The sequence below is a fragment of the Salarias fasciatus genome, chromosome 7 (assembly GCF_902148845.1).
Source record: "Salarias fasciatus chromosome 7, fSalaFa1.1, whole genome shotgun sequence".
Classification (NCBI taxonomy): Eukaryota; Metazoa; Chordata; class Actinopteri; order Blenniiformes; family Blenniidae; genus Salarias; species Salarias fasciatus.
In genome coordinates, this window is record NC_043751.1 from 16076590 (window position 1) to 16091076 (window position 14487).

The 14487-nt window shown below is 43.7% G+C and overlaps 1 protein-coding gene across 1 annotated transcript in view; it reads left to right on the top strand.

The window, feature by feature from the left end:
- Nucleotides 1-14487, top strand: part of wwox (WW domain containing oxidoreductase) — a 121896-nt gene that overhangs the window by 42003 nt on the left and 65406 nt on the right. The window contains exon 8 of the mRNA XM_030095586.1: nt 1672-1936. Within this exon, the coding sequence (XP_029951446.1) occupies nt 1672-1936 (265 nt within the window). The remainder of the gene's footprint in view (nt 1-1671; nt 1937-14487) is intronic.

Below are 14487 nucleotides of genomic sequence, written 5' to 3' on the forward strand. Positions count from 1 at the left end.
ATCCCGGCTTCAGTCAGTCAGACGGCCAAGAAGTGATTGATTGGAGCTCGGCGGAGTGACCTGAAACAAGGGAACATACGCAGAGTTATTCTAGCAGATCAAGCAGCAGCAGCAGCATTACAGGCTCCCTCTCATATGAGTTATGTTATACAGACCGTCATGCATGAGCGGACGGGAGCAGCGGAGGGGATGGTTTGACACTCAGATTCACTTGGGGTCACACTGCTATTACAAGCTGTTGGGGGGAAAAAAAACAAGAGGAGCAGAAACTAGGGAAAAGCTTATTGAAAGAATGAAGTCATGGAGGAGGTATTGACGGCTTTTGATTGAAGACTTGCTTACGTAGCCAGAACAGGGGATTCGAGCAAGTTTTGGTAGTGTAGAAACTGTCCGGGTGCCACTGAAACAGGCAATATATGCTTTATACATATTGTATTAAAACGTTCGGGTAATCTCCCTTACTCTTTGCCCTACAACCCCTTTTCCATCCCCCCCCCCAAGCACAGACTCACCTTTCCTTTTATCCAATCAGCAGTAGATTTAACCCCTTCAAAGAGGGCTAAAGCAGGACCAGAGAGAGTCAGTTACACTCCAGCACAGACCAGAAGCAGGGCAAAATGGAGCTAAAATAGACAATATCTCATATTACATCTTCCATTCTGTCCACCTCATTCCAGACCTATATTACATCTTCTGAAGTCCCTCCCTTTTTTGCTTGTGTTATTTTCAGTTTTTCCGCTGATTCCCGTTTATTCACTTAGCCTCGCCTCACAAGAAACGCGTGACCCCTGACCTGGCAGCATATTGTATTCCCTAAACCCCTTGTCCACGGCCAAAGCATTGACCTATAAGCGACAGAAATAGGAGAGACGGACACACTGGTAATGGCTGGACACTTTATCAGTTTCCACCACAGGGGCTTACAGTGGAAATGACCCAATGCAGGTTTACTTCCCTCAAGCACAGGATCAGATCTGGCCAAACAAAGGGAGATAATATCCTTAATAAAATTACCTTTAATGTATCCGAGCTCCAGATTTGGCACTGTACTTTTAGTGTTAGTCAATCAAAAAGCACATTTTATATATCTCTATATATTTATAATCTTGCAGTTTATTGCGCAAATTCAAAAATACAGCAAAACCTTATTGAGTTTTACCAGTGTAAACAATATTTCAGAAACATTTGTTTTACTTTCCAAAGTAGTTTTGAAGTTGCAGTACATGAAATGAAAAGCCTGCAGATGTTGTAATTTAGCCAAGCAGGGATGTTCCGGAAGGCGACAGTAAACAATCGGCCGCGAGCTTGTAAAATCACAACAAGGAAGCCAGGTGACATTTTGATTGGTTGTTTTCTAATGACTGGATTAATATGTAGGATGTGTTCCGCTGGTTTGGAGCCTATCCCTTTCCTCCCACTCGTGCACGGATTGTAGTTTTTGTGTCCATGTGTTGTGGCGTTATTGTGTGACTGCATAATAACACGAGTAGTGTAATGTTTAAGGGGCCTTGTCAAACATCTGGAGTTTAACAGCTCTGTCGCAGGCAATTAAAGAACATCATGTCACGTCTTTGATTTGTATGCATCCGGCACTCCACATCTGCCTGCATGCGAGCCGCCGCTTCCACACAGACCCCGTCCCAACAACTCCCAATGTGAACTGTGTTTCAGGTTCACGGATCTGTTGGACTCATGTGGCAAAATGGACCTGGCCCTGCTGTCTCCCTCAAAGAAGGACTACTGGTCCATGCTGGCGTACAACCGGGCCAAACTGTGCAATGTCCTCTTCAGCAACGAGCTCCACCGCCGCCTCTCGCCGTACGGAGTCACCTCCAACGCACTGCATCCCGGCAACATGATGTACACCTCCATTCACCGGAGCTGGTGGCTGATGACTTTTCTCTTCACGCTGGCCAGACCTTTCACCAAGTCTATGGTAAGGGAGAAAGCGTGAATGAGAAAAGTGTTATTCCACCCCGTAAAGTGCGCAAACCGCCTGCCACAACTTCACAGATCGTGTTCGTCTTCATCAGAAAGAAATTGGTTGACATTTGATCATGTTTGAATTTTTATTCCATGAGTGGAGTCACTTAGAAAGTCTAAGATTTCGACGCAATGTCACTGTCGTCGTCTTCTTCTTCTTCTTGGACTCCGACGCTGTAACCGAGCCTATATATTTGTCTTGGCTCGGTCCTCGGAGAGAGGACAGGAAAAGGATGGAGAGGGGTTGATCTGCAGCAGGCTTAGAGAGAGAGTCTGGATTTCACAGATAGAGAGATATTCTGTGGTTTGTCTTCCTCTTCCTCCTGCCACTGTTTATTTAACTCTGGGAGACTGTTCTCCTATCTCCTGACCACGCTAGTCCAGATCCACTGTGCTGCAACTATTAGGTTACCGTAAATGCTTTGCCTATTTCCAGTCCTTACTCTTATGCTGCAAGTACTCCAAGTACTAAAATAATGAGCTCTCCTTCAAACAGAGCTTTACCATACACCCTGTCTCCATCAGGAGGAATTATTACCAGATATTTGAAATACACATGTGAAGGACTGACGCAGTCTTGGTTTGCAAAGATATTTATCTATAACCTGAACAGTGTTCAGCTACGAGGGAGAAAGTAAAGTATTTTAGTTCTACTTTTGCTAAGACTGTTACCACAATGTCATTGTGGAGACGCTGCGTTCATTTCATTCAGTTTCATCTGGTTAGACCATAAGATGAAATATCACTGACTGATTAGGTAGGAAGGTAATAACCCCAGTCGTGGAGCTCGCAGTGTCAGATGTTGTGAGTGAGCGAGGATGCGTCCCGATGTTAGTAAGTACGTCAAGATTTATAAGTATGTGTGACAGAGTGTCCCTAGCATGTGTATGTACTTATGAGGTGATGTAAGGTGCCTGAGGTTAACGTCCTCACACGCTTTGGATATGAACGATAAAATCCAGCTCTGTGATTTATCTGGGTCTCCACTGCGTCCTGTGCTCTCAAAGACTTTTCAATGGATAGCAGCATTCTGCCCTTTAGGCTCCATAGCCTCCTAATATATGCTTTAGTTTGACTATTACATCTTTCCATTAGCAATTCTTCATACTTTATCAATTTAGTGTTTGCACTGAAGTGAAAATGTGATGTGTTGAAAGGCAGCACGGTGGAGTTTTAGTGAAGCGTTGTTCTGATCCATCATGTCTGACAGATGCGAGGCCTCAGGCCGTCATTTGTCTCTCCGGCTTTTGACATAGCATGAGAGATGAGAGGATCTGCTCCTCAGCACCTTTCACAAAATGCCAAGCTGAACATTTCCTCAGTTTGACTCTTTTTTTTTTTTGCTCATTCTCTCTCTCTCTCTCGCTCTCTTTTTATGTTTTTTTACAACGTCATGCTGTCTTGTTGCATTCTTTAGGTTTGGCCTGCGCCACTTTAAGCTTGGTTGTAAAACATGCTTTTTAATCACATGTTTTAAAATGCACCCGAGAGTGGGCGACGCTGCTGTGTTTTTTGGCTGTCTGCGGGAAGGGTGCTGGTGTTTTTTTCGGGACGCCTGCGCGCGGATGCAATTAGCAGAGCGGCTCCTCCTCGGGAGCGGGGCAGTGGTTTTCCTCCACGTTGTTAATTAAACGTAGTGTAGATGTTAGTAAATATTAAAGGACAAAGGTAGAGCGAGTAATTAAATTCGGGTGTGCTGACACAGCGATTAGCTAAAACTCATGTCTGATAAAGGCCACACACAGACACCCAGGCTTTCGCGCAGACACGCACACACACACAGATACACAGACACACCCTTAAGCTGAGCATTTGCTCTTATTTAAATCTGGGGTTGATAAGGCCCCTGAAAGTGTATCCTCTTTAAAATCCCACTCCTCACTCCTTCTGCCCCCACATTAAGGGCTTAATAAAACAGTGATATTATTTCAGTTATTGGTTGCAGGGATATGAAGATGGTATCGCTTTAATTGCTTGCGTACGCTTGCGGGATCCATGGAGATTGTTCTGGGATGCAAACATAAGCAGAATGTCGACTCCAAAAAACAATCACAGAGCCCCCATGTGTGTTCTTGCGCAAATAACCAGCCTCTCATTTAAAACACAGGTTTGATTTATAGGAGTACAGGTGAAGTGATATACGGTTGTGATATGCGAACAGACACACACGGACACACACACACACACACACACACACACGAGTGCACAGTATCCAGACGACTGGAACACCTGGAGCTCCACGTGGTCCTAAATCTTTAATTTCATTGTTGTGGAGAAGGCAGTGAAGTGCCTTGTCAGGACAGGCACTCAGCAAGTCGACTCCTTTCTCCTTTACTAATCACATTCGATCCTCTTCTTTTCGTATCGGTTTTAATTTTCACTTTTATCTTTTGATTTTTTTTTTTTGATTTTGCTCGTGTTATCAAAATATTTTTTTTCGTCTTTTGAATTCTGTGTTCCATGTGAACTTAAGGGAAAGAAACTTCACGATGAGCAGTGAGCACAGCCCACTCCGCTATTGATGTACAGAGCTGATTCCATTTTGCTGAGTTGAGAAAGACATCTATAAAGAGCCATGACATTTTAATCAGCCAAACTATCTCTCACTAACATCATGTTCCCCTCCCTGTGCCTTGATCTACTTATCAGAGATTGTGCACCCATGCCTGTAACTCCTGTTTCTTTAATTCAGCGTGTTTAGAGTGGGAGTTTTCCCTGTGTCCTTTGGTACGATTATCATCGCTGAATGATCTGGCCTGCAGTGGTGTGTGTGTGTGTGAGAGAGGGTGCAAGACAGGGGGAAAAAAAGAAGAAGAAAGAAAACGACCTAAGAAAGTCAAAAACAGCCGTTATCAGAGTTCTCCAATTTGTCAGTGGCAGTTTGATCGACGCAGATCTCGGCGTGTATGTGGCATTTCTAGATCATGTATGTGTTGTAAAAGGTGCTGGGTGGTTACATGTAATGAATACCACTGATGGTTATTAGTTGGGCTTTAACCTTTGTGAAGTTGTCACCGTACTGTCTTGCTGCATTGCTGACCCTGTGACATTTTGTTGACTGACAGATTGCTCCCCCAAGATTGGCGTACCCTCAGGCTCCGAGCAGCTGGGCTCGGCCTATACACATCAGGTCTATACCTTAACTATAGGCGCAGACAGCGTGGAGCTGGAAGGAGACCGGTGTGGGCAGCGGCTCCACTACACCATCATCCGCCGTTATGGATGGAGAGGGGAGGGAGGGGGGGTGTTGTGGGCACCGGCGTGAGAGGCTCTGCTGGTCCAATCAGACACTCCAGTTCCCCCAGGGGCCAGTTTCATCAGCGCTGCCGCCTGGTCCCATGCTTCTTAGCGTTTTAGCATGATTATTTTACCCAGGATCCTGCCTCGGGCACATGGCCACCTTTTTACATATGCACAGGCTGAACTTTTGACCAGGCACCACCAGACAAGGCCGCTTTCGTCAAACTGTTGTTCACAGTGCGGGAGACATGGGACCTCCAGTGACCAGGATCTCAGCCGCTGCATCTTCGGGGTTAAACAGCTACTGTGAGAGAGACATCAGCATTACCATACCATAGATGCGTAGTGAAATGGTTGGCTGGTGTTACGTGAGCCCCTGTTCTTTGGTGCCAGTCTCTCTCCTGCAGACAGACATAAGGTCAGGTGCTCTATCTCTTATCTGCTGTAGCTCACAGATGCGGCAGCTCCGGCGAACACCAAGGCAACCTGTGTGTGTGTGTGTGTGTGTGTGCTGCTCAACCAAGTGGAAAGAAAGAAGAGCAGAGGTCCCAATCTTCCCCAGCAGCCCCCTGCCGCCCCCCTTCTCCTCTGCAGGGTTAGATGAGCTGCCAGGCCGTTGTAATAGAGCCCTCTTGGATGATTAGGAGCTTCACAGGAGGGGGGGTCAGCTCCAGCCTGACTGGAAACACCGTCGGTTTCTCCTCGGTGGCGTAGAAAGAACATTACATATTAAAACCAACTGCTACGAAGTTCAGACACTCAGAGTGAGCTTCATTGATGATTCACAGATTTCCTTCAGAGGCCACGTTTTAGATCATTTCTGAGTAAGTAGATACAATCAGCGCGATACCCCTGCTAGACATTTCCTGCTGTGCCGCTGCGCTACGTGGAGGAGCGAGAGATACTGAGGGAGAGAGACGCAGACAGGAGGAGAGAAAGATGTGTTGGTGCGGGGATGGATAAAAGCGTACAATCCCATTTGGCTGTATTGACATGTGTGTTCCTGCCCAATCCTGTTACTGGGATTATTGTCCACGGAGATACCATTTCATTAAAGAAAACACACACATGCCGAGCACGCACACACCGACACAAACACACACAGTGAACACACACAGTGGGTGAACATAGATGGCCCGAGGCCTGGTTATGCGGTCCATTGCACAGGGAAACTGTGTAAATGGTTTATTGTGGATGAGTTGATGTGATGGAAAGCGTGTCTGGATCAATAAAGAACCAATCAAATGCTGACAGTCTGCTACTGTATGCAGTCAGTCATTCACCCCTCGTGCCTGCGTACGGTTATACAACATGAGTGTGAAGGAGGCATGAACAATATCCCTGTCAAAATAGAGGAAGTTATAAAATAGTGAAAGTTATTTTTCTGCAAACTTTAAAAAAATGAAATTTTTGTAAAGCTGTTAAAACTTTAATGGATTCTAACTTTTTTTTTTTACACAGGAAACGTTGGCTTTTTATGTCCCTCTTTATAAGATGTCATTCTCTGACACTCAGATTTGTTTGGGAGGAAACATTACTTGAAGCCTCCACCACACCGTCTGTGCTTGTCTGGCTCCAGACACCTCAGGGAGGCCATTAGGACGACTCCCCGGCCGGGCTCGTCTCGGTCTGGACTGAGACGGAGCTGGAGCTGGGCTAAATTACCACAGAGCCACAGGTCAGAACCAGCTAGACCCCGATTGCCAAGGGACTCCCACTCTAATGGAAGGGATCAGACCGGGCCAAAGAGCCAGAAAGAGCGCTGGATAGAGAGGCATCCTCACTCACTTACCCTCCACTCTTCCCCGGCGCCTCCTTCACCCTGCGTCTCCCTCACCTGGAGAGCTTCAGAGCTTCAGAGCTCCCCTCCTGTGACCCTCAGACCGGAGGAAGATGTAACCTATCGCCCCTTTTTTTCACCTGTCCACTAGTGCTGCTTTTGACAAACACACACACATGCACACACATCCACACACACACACACACACACACACACCACTCCCTCCCCTCTTTGTTGTGACACAGAGCTGATGGACTATTTTTCAAATTGATTTCAAAAATGTACATAAGCAGCCGATCCCCTAGCCCAGATTACCTATTGATTTTTAATATGAAAAGCTCATTATATAAGCAGGAACTGCAACACAAAAAGCTAGCCAACCTTTGCATAAATCCTTTAATTGAATTTCCAGAGCCCGTGGTTCTACATTTTTTAATTAAATCCATTTCTTTTTTTAAGGGTTGCTGTGTAATTTGCATGCTGTGAAGTGGGTGCTGTCCCAGATAAAGTGCCATTGATCCTTATTAAGGCTCACCTCTGGGCTCGCTGAAAACCAACCGCAGAAATTAAATGTGCTCATGGTGCATACACTTATTGCCCGCATGATAGGATTAGAGAGAGAGAGAGAGACAGAGAGAGAGAGAGAGAGAAAGAGAGAGAGAAGGAGTGATAGGGTAAAAGGTGGGGGGCAAGGGGGGGGGTTATTATTAATAGTTGTTCATATTAATGTAATATTTCACCTGTCCTCCTGTGGGATGAGATTGTAAAGAGGTTGTTTATAAATACAGCTGGGATCGGGTATTATTTGGGTTTTTCTTCACACCGTTCTCCTGTCTGGGCGAGCGGTCCGTCAGGGGCCGCTGCGATTTCAGCGGGTCGCCTTTAAAGCTGTCACCACGTTGGGGGGAAAAAAAAAAAAAAAAAATGTTTTGCAAGTTTATGCACTTTGCACACAGAAGTAGATTTGCTGATGACGTGCACTGTGTTAACATGGAAAGGACATTAAGTCGCCCACAGATTTATATCATATATATTTAATTGAGGCGCTCTGGATAATATGAACATGTGTAAATGAAGCCAGTGATCATATCTCACACTGATGCTGAGGAGGTCGAGATTATTAAGAGGTCGTGATCTAAGTCGGGGCTGTTAACTTCCTATTTAGGGATTAAATGATGCTTAATTTTCTCGTTCTTACCCTGCTTAGCGTTGAGTCACATAAGGAGGTCTGCATGAAGGTGTCGGTGTGTGTGACAGTGATTTTTATCTCGCATTTGTTCTTGCTGGTAAAGCAGGCCTCTGCTTTCTTGTCTTTCCGTGTGCGGCCGTATGCAGACGGTGAAGTGAATCGATAAGGATTAACCTGTGACCCCAGCCACATACTTATAGCTCAGTCCTCGCTGCTCACACATCTCTCATCAGTTTCACTTAAACACTGAACCTCACTCAATAAGGCACCACACACTAATTCATTTCCAAGATGGAGAGGCCCCTGTCACAGACTTTTACCAGAAACACACACATACACACTCACACACACACATACACACAATACAATTATGAAAATGTAAAGTCTCTCATTTAAGTGAGACATAAAAGCATCACAGACATTGTGACTGATTCTTCTTCATGTATCTGTATTTGCGCTTTTATTAAAAACTGAGATCAATGCCAGAATTAATAATTATTTTCCAATTATAAATAATTATTTTGTTTGTGGATGTCTGAACCAAATAGTGTATGTAAATATGAGAGTGGAAAAAATGTATGTTTTTTTCAAAATTTCTTTTAAATTTTCGTGGAACGACTCGCGAGATGTGTTTTGTGTTGTAAAGCCACTCAGACTGATTCAATGCATCTTTGATGATCATGCTCACATGTTCCCAGTCATGTTTACAATTCAGTTGCTGTCGTCATCAATTTTGCATTCAAATATCACAGAAAATATCATTTAAAATTAAAATCTTTCCAGTTTTTGCAAATTATTTTTTTCTGCTAATTTATTATTTCCAAATTAAAAATCCAAAATATCAATGTGTTTGTGAACATACAAAAAAATTTTATGAATAAGTTTTCCCCAAAGTTTTTAATGCACCTTATATTTCACCTTCATGCAGCACTTCAGCACTTCTTGCACCACAACAATTAAATCTGTCAATTTACAAATATTCCAAGCCAAGAAAGAAAATACTCTAAAGATTTTATTCAGGATTCTTCGCTCACATCGTCACTCGGGCCTTTCATTCCCTTCTGGTTTAATTGTTTTTCCCAATAACTAATATCAGTTGTGAAAGATTTTAATTTAAGTTTTGGGAAAATTGTTCAGACTATCAAGTATAAGATTGTTCAGTGTGGGAAATTTTAGTTTTTTCTTCACACAAACAAGAAGACTACAAATCTTCAGCTTGAAACATCGACATTGGCTGACGGATTGGTGTGATGTCTCTCTCTCTCTTGTGTGTGTGTGTGTGTGTGTGTGTGTGTGTGTGTGTGTGTGTGTGTGTGTGTGTGTGTGTGTGTGTGTGTGTGTGTGTTGAGCTGTGCAGTGTCAGCAGTATGTGCTTCAAGTATTGACCCAGGCTGTCCTCTGCTCTGACTGGCTCTTGTCCCTAACTTGTCATCTCTCTTGCTCTCTCTCTCTCTCTCTCTCTCTCTCTCTCTCTCTCTCTCTCTCTCTCTCTCTCTCTCTCTCTCTTTCTCTCTCTCTCTCTCTCTTCATGGGCGATCTCCTTGTGAAGTGATCAGTGTTTTTCCACCTTTTTTTCAGGAACTGTAGCCACAGGAAGACGTTTGGGAAGCTGTGCTAATAAGAAAGTTTACAGATAATATTATTCTGGATTACAAATGTGACCTTAACACATCTTTGACCCTTTTCACTTTTCAAAACCCTCCATTATTCATATGTTCTTCCTGTTCCTTGATGTTTTCTTTGATTCGTGCGTCTTCCTCTCAACACGCATCACGTCTGAACGGTAACCACTCCGAGAGGTGTGTGTGTGTGAGGGTGCTGGTCAGAAACAACAGACGTTGGTTTCCCTCATTTCATCTCATAATCCAATCAATCAGACTAATACAGCTTGGTTCCTCTTCTGTCCTCCCCTAACCAGCCATCCATACATATTTACACACGCATACACTCGCAGTGTGTCCTAAATGCCTGGTGGCTGCAGTAGTGGGGACCCCCCTCCTGGGGTTAGACCACTCTATGTGTTATTGATTGCATTGCTGTTGCATGTTGTGCTCAATCATGTGTTCCATGCGTCTGGTGTTGTCCTCTCCCACCTGGCCCATTAGATTAGGCTAATGCATTCAGCCATTGATTAGTCATTACACTCAGACCTGATCAGCCAATCGCCTACCTGGTTTGACTCTACTTGACCTGTGAACCCCGACTCTCGTGTCACCTCGCCAGCTCCAACATGTTAAACACACACACACACACACGCACGGCTCACAGCTCCATCTGATATGAATCATGCCGAGTTATGAGTCTTGGTTCAGCAGGGTTCACTACCTGTATGATGTTCAATACTGATAGCATTTCCATGCATTTCCTAATCACATGCAACAGAGAGCTATAGATTATATCGCGGAGCGTGGGACGGTTGGAGCTGACATTGATCTCACAAATTATAATTTTTGAACCTCTCACAAACATCGGTGTGTGCCGTGGTGAACAGAGGTAGAATGTTGCTCAGAAATGACACAGTTACTGAACTTAAACAGCCTAAAGTGAATCAGTTCTTTGATTTTTACATGATTTGAATGAATCTTTATTTCAATTAAAAATGTTTGCATTTTTGCTATTTTTATTGGAACAGAACATGAAGTACGATTGAGGTTTTCACATATACGTCGGAAGAGAATAGTGTGTAGAATCAAAATGTACGAGTTATCATGACTGAAACTAAACAACTAACAAAAATTCAGTGCTGCACTTTCATGGTAGTCAAGACTTTTGACGAAGATCGCAGAAGAAGATTGTTGCTGTAACTGACACCACTTGTTTCTTTTCCTTGAAAATTATTTTCCTTGTTAACCTAAAGTTTAATTTAAACAGCAACAGTTTATGTTTGTTTTTCCCTCATACTTTATTTCTGTGGATGCCTTCGGTGAATAATTATCATGTTCATTACCAACCCAAACTGTGACTCACATATCGATAAGCATCATCCAATCAGATCCATCCATCTTCTATACTTACAGGTGTATGAAACTCCTTTTGCACAATGTCTATTTGAACTATTCTCCCTACTTTCTTCACTCCTTCCAGCCCATGCCCAGCTTTACACACATGCTCAACTCATGGTACGATGTGCGACACCCCAATGTCAAGATTCTCTCCTTGACAGCCGCGCTTAAGAATAAATAAGTCCCTCTCTCCGTCCACTCCCTTCCTCCTTATTCTCTCTTTTTCTTCATTTCCCCCTCTCTACAGTATTGAGTCAGTCTGTGAGGAATAGCTGTTTTAGGAACAGTCCTATTGATGTGTGTGTGTGTGTGTGTGTGTGCATGTTGCGTGTGCATGCATGCGTGTCTGCATGCACAATGTGAAGCACCCAGCTGAAGGATTGGGGATAGATGTCCTTATTGGATATGAGCTGGCTACTCCGTGGCTCTGCATTAAATTTGTATTGAATAGGAAATTAATGAATGGATAATTTCATTGATGTTTCTGGTATTGAACATATAAACAAAATGTTCTTTTGAAGCATTGTGTGAGTGCTGCACCCCAGAGGGAGGGGCCGGTCCCAGTTGTGCTTAAGAAAGTATAAGTCTATGTTAAGTCCATAGTGTATTGGAAAAGAGAGCGAATGGATCGATGGCAACTTGGTGCTTGAGTCACACTTTAATGGTATTATTTTCTTTCAGATTCCTGTCCTCCCATATCCATCTCAACACTGCAGTGACAGATTTGATATGTATTACAGACATTGTCATGAAGAACGATTTGAATTTATTGAACAGTTTCAAAAAGGAATTTGCTCAGCTTTTATTAATAGACCCATACGGACCACGAGGGGGATGTAGTTATAGTTCAGTATTTGACAAAGGAACTGTTTTTTTTCTGTTTTTCTCTAACTTTTTTTTTTTTCCTTTGTAAAAGCTCTGATGCTTTTTTTGTGTTGCTTAAATCAATGCTGCTGCTGCTGCTTGGAAGTCTTCAGAATCAAACACGTACAACTTTCTCAAAGTGGAGATAGACTGTTTCTTTCACTGTGAGACGGATGGGAACAGATCAAAGAGATGACGGATGGCGAGTGGAGGAAACTTGTTTAATTAAAATGAAGCGATGAAGGGGGGGGGGATAGAGGGGTGTTCTTTGATGCGTGTTCTGGATGCACCGTATATGTTATGCAGTTATTACAGAGGATTTTTGTTTAAGAGGTTCCAGCAGAGGGTGGGACAGGAGGAGGTGTTGCAGACGCAGGGAAGGAGAGTAGGAAGGGGTGAGCTTGATGAAGTTTCTGATTATCCAACCTCCTCTGGCACTGGGAAGAATTACTGAATGCCATTTGGGTCAGTGCTCTTTATGGAACTACATTTATGAAATACATCTCTCCCCCACTTTCTTTCACTCTTTTCGTCTCTCCCTCTTTGTAACTCTCCCTTCCTCCCTCCCTCTCCTCTAATTGGAGATGCAATAAAGGTGTGTGGGGTCAGTGGTTCTTCAAGGTGAGGCCGCGTGTGTCTCACTCTCTCTAATGTTCTCCTCCAGACTCACATGCAACTGACAAAGTATAGTGCCCGTCGCCCTAATCTCACATTTTCTGCCCCGCTCACAGAAACCACAGGCCTGAAGGCGTCGTCACGGGCCTCCGATAACTTAACGTGTGCTGCTCGTCTCATCTGCGGCAGCTTCCTCGCTGTAATATATGGAGCTATCAGTCGGCGGTTGGATACTGACTGCCCTGCCCTCCTCTCTCAACTCTGCTCCGTGTCCTTGTGCCAGCCTGTTAAGCCAGAGGGCACGCTGTGGGGGAATCACACACGCAACTCTGCCAAGACACCCAGCGGGACAGGCCCTGCCAAGGGTGCCAAGGCCTCGGGAGAGAGGAGGGGAAAAAAAAAAGGGAGGATGTGAAGAGAAGTGTGGGGCTGATTTGAAATTTTGGTGTGAATGAATAAAAATGAAGAAATCAACTCAAAACCAGAGAAGAATCAGACTGAGAAGTTAGATGTAAGAAGGGAACGTAGATCAGAAGGAAAATACTTTGACTCTGTTTTTTTCAGGTCTTCTTGGATTGTGCGTTTTGTTTTTTAAGCTCCCGAGCAGTTGGAAAGGCTGAAGTTTCACTCTGATATCGAGGCTCTTTGTGTGAGGAGCGCGCTGTCTGCCAGTACCGTTTCCCGCCAGTAGGGGTCATTGTAGTTCAACTGACTGAGCAGAGAAGCCCGGTCGGCGCGTGTTGAAGCTGCGGGACAGAGCTGCGGTCCATTTCCACTCCCAGATCTGTTGGCCCACAAAGTATGGAATTAAAAATGTCTTTTCAATCAAATATTTTTTTTCTTTTCTGAGAGTAGCATCAATTTAAATGAACAGTTTTCTGAAGTGCAGAGAAAATTTCACTGAAGTATTGCTGGTAATGTACTGAACTCAGAAGGTTTTCTGATGCAAATGTGGTCGTTTCTTATTTGTGGCGAAATTCAAAAAGTTGGGAAATAAGTTTGAGGATCGCTCCTTAAACAAGACACTAAGACTTTTGCTTCACCTGCCAGCTGAGCCTAATTGATTTTGCAGGAGCTGGTAATTTATTGTCCAGGATGCAGCGGCTGATGCAAAAAGCCCCTGCCTCCAGGTGTTGTTCCAAACACTATTGTTGAGAAATAATTGCTGTCTTTTCTCTTTAAAAGGTGTCCTCTTTCACCAGAAGAGACAGACTCTCATTCCCTCTTCATGTATGCTTGTGTGCATTTGCCTGAAGCAGCCACACAACTCACAGCTCAATCTGCAGGCGTTCAGTTTTTTTTTTTTTTTTTTTTAAATTTGGTCAAAGAATAAGAAATAATATCCAGAGATTTCGATTTTTTAAATTCTCATAAATGCTTTTAATTTGGTGTTTGCTGAACTCAGTTCTCATTTGAAACTCTCAGTCTCCTCCCTTAATCTGTGTATACAAATTAAGCATGCCATTACTGCCACTGACCTCCAGTAGATGAATATTAGATGAAGCAGCAGCCAATAAGCGCATACCTGAGTTCAGGACAGCAACGATTTTAATGACAGCAAGCAGCCATTAACAGTATATCTGAAAATAGACAGAGTATTTTCCATAGATCATTAATGACGGAAAATCTATCCTTCTTTCCCTTCCCTCTTTCCTCAATGTATGTGTCTTTTCTCTTTTCTTTATATTATTTCCATCTGTTCATTGTTTATTTTTTTTTGCTTGTGCTGTGTATGTTTTTCACTTGGGTTTGCTGCAGGTTCCTGCAGGAGGCAATGGCCTTACAAGGCTCTCTATTAAAATGCACCAGATATT